This window comes from Suricata suricatta, chromosome 17 (genome assembly GCF_006229205.1).
Source record: "Suricata suricatta isolate VVHF042 chromosome 17, meerkat_22Aug2017_6uvM2_HiC, whole genome shotgun sequence".
NCBI classification, from domain to species: domain Eukaryota; kingdom Metazoa; phylum Chordata; class Mammalia; order Carnivora; family Herpestidae; genus Suricata; species Suricata suricatta.
The window spans coordinates 26,983,906-26,993,441 of record NC_043716.1 but is presented as its reverse complement, the minus strand read 5'-3'; the positions used below and the strand labels follow the sequence as shown (position 1 = coordinate 26,993,441).

Below are 9,536 nucleotides of genomic sequence, written 5' to 3'. Positions count from 1 at the left end.
AGAAAACAATTTCAGAAAAGTGTAACTCATGAGAATAAGGTTTTAGCATTAAAGAACTCAGTTTATTTTTCAAGTGAATGTACTTCTGAAACTTTCACTCACTGAACTAAAGAAATTGGTTTCTTCTTTATCCTGTATTTTCTACAACACCTTGGCCTTAGCAATCAAAGTTTACAAGTCACAATACTTAAAATTTAAAAATCCTCTTAAAAATTGTCTAGAGATATGTGTGTAATAGAAAGTTACATACGTGCTAAAATATAAAGCTTGTGAGTTCAAGGAAATTTTGCATTTGTCCTGGACTGATTTGAATTACCCCTGCAGATGGACCCATGGCAACAAATACCATTAGAGATGTATTTATGTGTAAAAGTTTGAGAAGTACCAATCATCCCAGCTTTGGCCAAGATCATTTGCTTGTTTGCTTTACGTTACATTTGTTTCCGAATTAAGACATGACAATCTCTTCTAATCCACACTTCTCTTCCTTCAGCAATGAATCATATGCAGCTTCTCAAATCTCTGCCAGGAAGAAGCATTTATTTGTTTATCCAAAATCATTAGTTTCTATATCTTTTCAGACTTAAGCATCTGGGTTGGTGACATTTGTGGTCACAGATACTTACTAACATGTTTATTCATTCATTCATTGATTCATTGTATTTGGGGAGCCTGTCGTTCACAGGCATTAGGTTGGGCGCATCTGGTGTGAGTCAGATGTGAAACCCAAGGACAAGGACAGAGTGATACAAAAGGGAAAAGATCCATAAATGTCTGTAATACAATGTAGGGTGTGATTAGGGAGATAAGTCTGTGAGAGGCTTGAAAATGTATTTATCTCCATGGAAGTCTCCTCTAAGCCCCATCTTGAGATATATTCAACAGTGACTTTAATCAACTGATTCCTGACTCCAAAGGAAAACGATGGAATTTTCATGATTTTTGCTTTCCACAGTTTTTCTTTAGGTATGTGGAGAAGAGCCCATGGAAGCACAGAACATCACACGGGTGTCAGAGTTCATCCTCTTAGGATTCTCACAGACCTGGGAGCTTGAAAAATTCCTGTTCCTGGTTTTCCTATTTGTCTATGTCACCACCGTTGTAGGAAATCTCCTTATTATGGTCACAGTGACTTTTGACTCCCGGCTCCACATGCCCATGTATTTTCTACTCCGAAACCTGGCTGTCATAGACCTCTGCTATTCCACTGTCACTTCTCCAAAGATGTTGGTGGACTTTCTTCATGAGGTCAAGACCATCTCCTACCAGGGCTGCATGACCCAGATCTTCTTCTTTCACCTCTTGGGAGGTGGGACTGTCTTCTTTCTCTCAGTCATGGCCTATGACCGCTACATAGCCATCTCCCGGCCCCTCCACTATGTGACCATCATGAACACGCAGCTCTGTGTGGCACTAGTGGTGGCTGCTTGGTTAGGGGGATTTGTTCACTCCATTGTGCAGCTGGCTCTGATGCTCCCATTGCCTTTTTGTGGTCCCAATGTTCTGGATAACTTCTACTGTGATGTCCCACAAGTGCTGAGACTTGCTTGCACTGACACCTCCCTCCTGGAGTTCCTCATGATCTCCAACAGTGGAATGCTGGTCCTCATCTGGTTTCTTCTCCTTCTGACTTCTTACACGGTCATCCTGGTGATGCTGAGGTCCCATTCAGAGCAGGCAAGGAAGAAGGCAGCTTCTACCTGCACCACCCACATCATTGTGGTGTCTATGATCTTCATTCCCTGTATCTATATCTATGCCCGGCCCTTCACCCCCTTCCCTATGGACAAGGCTGTGTCCATCAGCTACACGGTCATGACCCCCATGCTCAACCCCATGATCTATACCCTGAGGAACCAGGAAATGCAGGCAGCCATGAAGAGATTAGGCAAGCACCTAACGATATGTAACAGGGCGTGAACTTAAAATATCTTGACTCAGGGGTGTCTGGGTGGCTCCAACTCTCGGTTTGGCTCAGGTCATGATCCCAGGGCCATGGGCCTCTGCCCCTCTCCCCTGTTCTCTCCTTCTCTCTCTCAAATAAAAAATTTTAAAAGTTAGATATCTTGACTTTAAAATGACAAGTCTTTCCTCTGAACTTCTGTTTTCCCATGTGAAAAGTGGAGGAAAGTCTTTATAGAGTATGACATTTGAGATGAAATCAACATTTCTATGGACCTATACCTGTGGCAGTTTACTTCACTTTCTCACTTCTATCTCATTTTCATAAAGCTGATAGTGGATATATTATTATTTTGTTAAACACTTTAACAAATGAGAGAACTCAGAGAAAAGTGACTTGCTCAATGATAAATAGCAAGTGAATGGCAGAGACTTGTTTCCTCTGATCACAGATTCAGAGGCAGGGCTATGGATGGGATTTGAAACTCGGGGTCTCCCTTGTGTTTACAAGGGAAAATCTAGAGAGTTCCTCAGCTATGGATGAATATCTGTGATGGCTGGTGAACAATTTTTCTTAACCATGGAACAATCACAATCTTTTATGCTCCCTGCTTTTAATCTTCTTTCCTTGTCTTTGGAGTTCTGTAACTTTACTCAGCTATGTCTTTGCATTAATTGATGACCTTTCAATCTATTGATTCCATTTATAAATGATTAGAAGTCACTTACTGGTTTTATTTTTTTAAAAATGATCTTGAGTCATTTCTTTAATTTATTAAAAACTTACTTTTCTCTGATCTACAACATCAATTCTTTTCTTTTCTTTTTTTTCTTTTTTTTATACTAGTTTATTGTCAAATAGTTTCCATATAACACCCAGTGCTTCTCCCCACAAGTGCCCCCCACCATGACCATCCCCCCCCTTCCTCCCCCTCCCCCTTCAGTCCATGGTTCGTCTCTGGCCATTTGTAGGAAAGTAGATGGACCTTGAAGGTGTCATGCTAAGCGAAATAAGTCAGGCAGAGAAGGATAGATACCATATGTTTGCATTCATAGGTCTAACAGGAGAGACCTGGCAGGGGACCATGGGGAGAGGAAGGGGGAAAGAGAGCGGGGAAGAGTGAGGGACACAGATCAAGGGAGACTACTAGAACATCAATTCTAAGGATGGTAGGAAGCACAGAAATGCTAACTATAATCTATAACATTGCCCTAAAGGAAAGAAATGGGGAACATTTCCTCAGACTTATCTTACAGGTGACCATTTTACAACAGGAGATACTAAATTCTGAATTTATAGAGAAATATCCCCCTTTTGATGAATATAGCTATATCCATGAGAATTTTAGACATCTCTTACTGAAGCTATGCTATGTTTATGATATAAATGTGACTCAGATCTAAATTAACGCTAAATGGTTCAGTGCAATGTCTTTCACTATAAAGAATGTAGAGAAAAAATATAAAATAAGTTGTTTGTAACATGGCTTAAATTTAAAACGAGCTCTGGGAATTCTGTACTGGTTGACAGAAATTTTCTGATAAGACAAAGAGCTTTTTATAATTTTGTCATGTGGAGAATTTGAATATTTACATATATGCATATTTTCATAAAATACAAATGTTTTAGAGAAAAGTTAGTTCCCCATTTCAGATATTTGGTACTATAGGTACAATGATTCAAATACTTTTTGTTGGTTGCCTGGCTGGTTCAGTCAGTAGAGCATGCAACTCTTGATCTCAGGGTTGTGGGCTCGAGACCCACATTGGGAGTAAAGGTTACTTAAAAAAATTTTTTTAACGGCTTTAATTTAAACATTCCCCATGTTCTGATACCATCTTAAATTGTATAGTGAGACAATAACAGGATTTGAATCCATTGCGTTCCATCCAAGCTTTAACTCCTGCCGGCTGTGCTCCTTTTGGACATGACTGAATCTCTACTTCTTTAGCTATAAAATTTAGCTGTATTTCCTCACAGTGTTGTGTGGGTCAGTGAGGTAAACGTAAAATTCCAGTACACTAATTGGCATATAGCAGGCATTTAATTAATATTAGTTCCTCCACACATTCTTATTTACAATTATTTTATTACTTTCCATCAATACTTTTGTTTACATTTCAATTCCAGTATAGTTAATATAGAGTGTTTAGTTAGCTTCAGGTATACAATATAGTGATTCAACAATTCTATACATTACTCAGTGCTCATCAAGGTAAGTGTGCTTAATCCCCTTCACCTATTTTACCTATACCCCCACTCACCTCCCTTCTGGTAACCATCAGTTTGTTTTCTAGAGTTAAGAGTCTGTTTTTTGGTTTGGTCTCTTTTTTTCCCTTTTCTCCTTTGGTTTGTTTCTTAAATCACACACATAAGTGAAATCATATAATATTTGTCTTTCTCTGACTGACTTATATTGCTTAGCATTATACTCTATCTCCATCCATGTTGCTGCAAATGGCAAGAGTTCTTTTTTATGGATAAAAAATATTTCATTATATATATCTTCTTTATCCATTCATCTATCAATGGACAACTTGGTTATTGTAAATAATGCCACATTAAACATAGGGGAGCATATATCCTTTCAAATTAGTGTTTTTGTATTCTTTGCACAAATAACCAGTAGTGTGATTACTAGATCATACAGTAGTTCTATTTTTTATTTTTTGAGGAAACTCCATGCAGTTTTCTACAGTGGTTGCACCAGTTTGCATTCCTGCTGGAGTGCGTGGGATCTTTCTCCACATCTTCATCAGCACTTGTTGTTTCTTGATGTTTTGATTTTAGCCATTCTTACAAGTGTGAGGTGATATCTCATTGTGGTTTTGATTTGCATTCCCTGATGATGAGTGATGTTGAGTATCTTTTCATGTGTCTGTTGGCCATCTGGACATCTTCTTTAGAGAAATGTGTGTTCATGTCTTCTTCCCACTTTTAATTGGATTATTTGTTTTCCTGGTGTTGAGTTATAGAAGTTCTTTACGTATTTTGGATACTAACCCTTTGTTAGTTACTAACTAACTAACTAACTAAATGATATACATATCATTTGCAAAAATCTTCTCCCATTCAGTAGGTTGTCTTTTAGTTTTGTTGATGGTTTCCTTTGCTGTGAGAAGCTATTTATTTTGGTGTCATCCTAATAATTCATTTTTGCTTTTGTTTCCCTTGCTTCAGGAGACATATCTAGAGAAATGTTGCTATGATTGATATCAGAGAAATTACTGTCTGTGCTTTCTTCTAGGATGTTTATAGTTTCAGATCTCACATTTAGACCTTTAATTCATTCTGAGTTTACTTCTGTGTATGGTATAAGAAAGTGGTCCAGTTTCATTATTTTGCATGTTTCTGTCCAGTTTTCCCAGCACCATTTGTTGAAGAGACTGTCTTTTTCCCATTGGATATCTTTTCCTGCTTTACTGAAGATTAATTGACCATATAATTGTGGATTTATTTCTGAGTTTTCTGTTCTGTTCCATTGGTATGTGTCTAATTTTTTTTTTGCCAGTACCATATTGTTTTGATTACTACAGCTTTGTAGTATAAGTTGGAATCTTCCCATCAATACTTTATATTAAACCAAGATACGGTAAAACCTTGTTTTGCTAGCATAATTCATTCCGGAAACATGTTTGTAATCCAAAGCACTTGTATATCAAAGCGAATTTTCCCATAAGAAATAATGGAAACTCAGATGATTCATTCCACAACCCAAAAATATTCATGTAAAAATGATTACAATACTGTCATATAGTACAAAATAATAAAGACAAAGAGAGAGAGAGAGAGAGAGAGAGAGAGAGAGAGAGAGAGAGAGAGAGAGAGAGAGGGAATGAATCCCAAGCAGGCTCCATGCTCTGTGGTGAGCCCCACAGGAGGCTCAATCTCAATCTCATGACATCACCTTGCCCCCAAGGTTTTTTAACTCATTGAATCAGGCCATCTAGATCATTTAGAAAATTCTTTTACTTAAAATCCACCAATTATGGGGTGCCTGGGTGGCTTATCCGTTAGGTGTCTGACTCTTGATTTTGGCTCAGGTCATGATCTCATGGTTTGTGAGATCCAGCCTTGTGTTGGACTCTACATTGAGTGTGGAGCCTGCTTGGAATTCTCTCTCTCTCTCTTTCTCTTTATCTCTCTCTCTCTCTCTCTCTTCTCACACACACACACACACACACACACACACACACACACACTCCCCCACTCACTTGCACGTATATGTGTATGTGCGCACACACTGTCTCTCAAGATAAATAAATAAATAAATAAATAAATAAATAAATAAATATTTTAAAAACAACTGATTATAGACATCAATCACATGTGCAGAGTACCTCCACAGCAACTCTTAGGTTAGTGCTTAATTGAATAACTGGGAACTATAGACTAGTAAAGTTGACATGTAAAACTTACTACCAAAATGGGAGAGTAATTAATTATCAGTGATGCTGGGTGCCCTCAATGAAAATATAAATGAAATTCCTTCTGTATGTATCCTGCATCCATTTAAGTTCGAAGTTGTAACATTAGTTAAGTATAACAGATATTTATTTCCTTAGATATACAGTGCATAGGGAAATACTTTTCTCAGTTCAGTTTTCCATGAGTAGGTCTTTAGCGTAAATACTCCATTCCTGCCATCTGGTCTTTGAAATTCATTATGTTGGCTAGTGGATGAAGTGATGAAGAGATTAGGTTTAATGGACATTCTGCAGACCCATATGTGCCTTGGCAGGGGAAATATATTAATTGGAACTTATCTGTTTTCTCTTAGTAAGAGCTAAGTCATAGTCGGAACTCAAAATCACCCACATGATAATTAGTGAAATATACAAGTTCTGTCTCTTGCCCCAGAATCAATCCAGACCACTTTTTCAAGTGACTAACATTTAAAATGGACTGAATCTCTAAATAAGAATTAGTGGTTTGTTTGTTTTTTAATCTACATCTCTTGTATGTGGAAGATCTTCACATGGTATTCTTGTCAGGTACTTTATTTGGCCAAGCCTAAACATTTGCAATGAAGGAATTTAGACTAACCTGGAAATGGTCTGTAGATCAGAGAGCGCTAAGTAATCAGGTTTTACAGCACACCAAGTTTACAATGGCAGTTAATTCCAGTTTTGATCAGTTTTCATGATGAAAACATATAAGAGTTTCTTGCACCACTCCTCATGTTAGAAGTAATAATAATTCACATGTAAAAAATGCTAGCATTTTATAGATAATGTGAGTAGACCTGGATACGGGTGGTAAGTCAATACTGGGGGGTCTGATTGGTAAAATAAAGGCCAAGATTTTTAACAAGTTTCTATTGTAGTATACAAAAATTTCCCCATCTATGACTTTCTCTAAATAAAGATCAACTAAGTTTAAAAGTAGAAGGAAAAGGAGAAAGAGAAGAAGGAAGAGAGGAGAAGAAGGAAGAAAGAAATCAAGACAATTAGCTTGATGATTCTGCACACATGCACGAGAGAGAACAGTCAGTGGTGCTGAACGTGCGGCCCCAGAAACTGGAACATCAACATTATCTAAGAACTTGTTCCAAACGCAAATTCTCGGCCCTATTATTGACCAACTGAATGAGAAAGTCTGGGGCTGGGAGACACACTAATCTATCTTTTCCCATGATCTCCAGGGGGTTCTTTTAAGGGTAAGAATCACTGGTCTAACAAATGGGTTTGTCTAAAACTCCCGGAGTCCATTTCTTTGGAGGAGACTCTTGTCCTTTTAGATAGAGGTCAGAGAATCCTATATCCTGCAAATCTCTAAAATTTTCAATGTCCTTGGTACTTTTGGCCCCCAAAGAAGACCTCTGAGAGAGTAAGTGTTTTGAGACATTTGGAAAGTTTTTAACAACTCCCATTGTTCCCTTGCCTCCAGCGGGAATCCGGCGCGAATCAGCCCAGCTCTGTTTCCCTAGTGGAGCCCAGTCCAATAGCCATTTCCCTGAGGATATGCCCTTTCTCCCTCGGGCCATCCCCACTGTCACATGTGATGTGTGGGCAGTGGCCAGGAAGCTGACACTGCAGGAAGTCTCTCCAAGACGATGTAAGACCTGAAGACTTTCTCCCGTTCGGGGCTGAAGGAAGGTGAGAGACCCAGGTTTTCTCATCTGTGGATAAATCAGCTGCAAGAAGAACCCAGACCCACTTACTGGAACATGGGAAGAATACACGAACGACATAGACTTGATGGTAGTAAGTCTAAAGTGTGAGGAGAGTCTCGGGAAGTTATTCAGGGGAACTGTGATGTTGAAAAGAGATGCCTCAAGTTGCATGTGAATACCTAGGCTTTTAACAACCAAGCAGGGATGGAGGACGCTGAGAGCTGAGTGTGAGGAAACGCACCACAAAACCCCCTACTAGTCGTGTAAAATCGGGTCACATAATTACTTACTCATCCATTAACTTAGCAAACAGGTTTTGAGCAACTGCTAAATCAGAGTTGCTGTTCCAGGTGCTGGAGCTATTTACTGAATTTACAATCTAGGTTAGAGGGACTAGAGAAGAACATGGAAGATGCTATAATGGAGGTATTTCGAAATGTTATTGGAACCCAGAGAAAGAAGGGATTAATTCTGCATGGGAGAGATATGGGGAGAAATCACAGAGAAGGTGATATCCGAGTCCTTCTAGGTTAAGAAGGTAGTAGAAGGTATTTCAGGAAACAGAACTCATTACCAGGGCTAGGGAAATAACCAAACATGTGGCACATGTGAGAAGATATGAATTTCTCGAATGGCATTCAGTTCCTAGGTGACAGGAGTATTGATTACAAAGGCAGGTAAAGGCTACATTTCATAGCCTTGTGTGCCATGCTGAGAGGGAGTTGCAGGCACTTCTGTAAGCATGTTTCAACTCTGTATCAATCCACAAAGCCCGTGAGGCAGCTTCTAAGACTTTGAGTTTTAAGCTGTGAGCTCTAGGCAATCATTGAAAGATTATAAAGAGACAGAAACGTCATCAGACATGAGTTTAGAAAGGTCTCATTGACCGTCTTATAGAACCAGACTTCAATGGAGGCAAATGGGAGCAGAAGGATCAGATTAAAATGAATTTTAATACATAATGTACCTCAATAGACATATGAGAGACAAGGGGTCTGAGACAGGGCAGGAGGAGTGGGGAGGCCACCCACCCCTAACCCTGTCCCTCTTCCTCTCTCCCCTTCCCCGTTCTTCTCCACCTTTGACCCCAGTCCCTGCCCTCCTCCCTTGCTTACCACCTCTCCATTTCCCCTTCCTTCACTTGCTCTGTTCCTCCCTCTCCCTTTCTCTTCATCTCCTGCCTTGATTCCTTTGTCTATTTTCATTGCTCTTATTTCAACATTTTCCTTTGTCTTCTTCCCTTGTATTCAGTAACGTCTTCCAAACTTCTTACTCCTTTCAGCAGAACTCCTTGATTCCCCATCATACCATACTCATCATCTAATTTTTTAATGCATTATTTTTTAAAATGTTTATTTATTGAGAGAGAGAGAGAGAGCATGCACAGACACCTGAGCGAGCAGGGGAGGGTCAGAGAGAGAGAGAGAGAGGCAGACAGCGAATCCCAAGCAGGCTCCGCACTCAGTGTTTCTCATGATGGTGAGATCATGACCTGAGCCAAAGTCAAGAGTCAGACAC

At 39.3% G+C, this 9,536-nt stretch overlaps 1 protein-coding gene across 1 annotated transcript; it reads left to right on the top strand.

Moving 5' to 3' along the window:
• Positions 1–984: 984 nt before the first annotated feature.
• On the top strand, positions 985–1,920 carry LOC115281587 (olfactory receptor 4D1). The gene has a single exon (XM_029927001.1). It carries the CDS (start codon positions 985–987, stop codon positions 1,918–1,920), a length of 936 nt encoding a protein of 311 aa, XP_029782861.1.
• Positions 1,921–9,536: the final 7,616 nt, after the last annotated feature.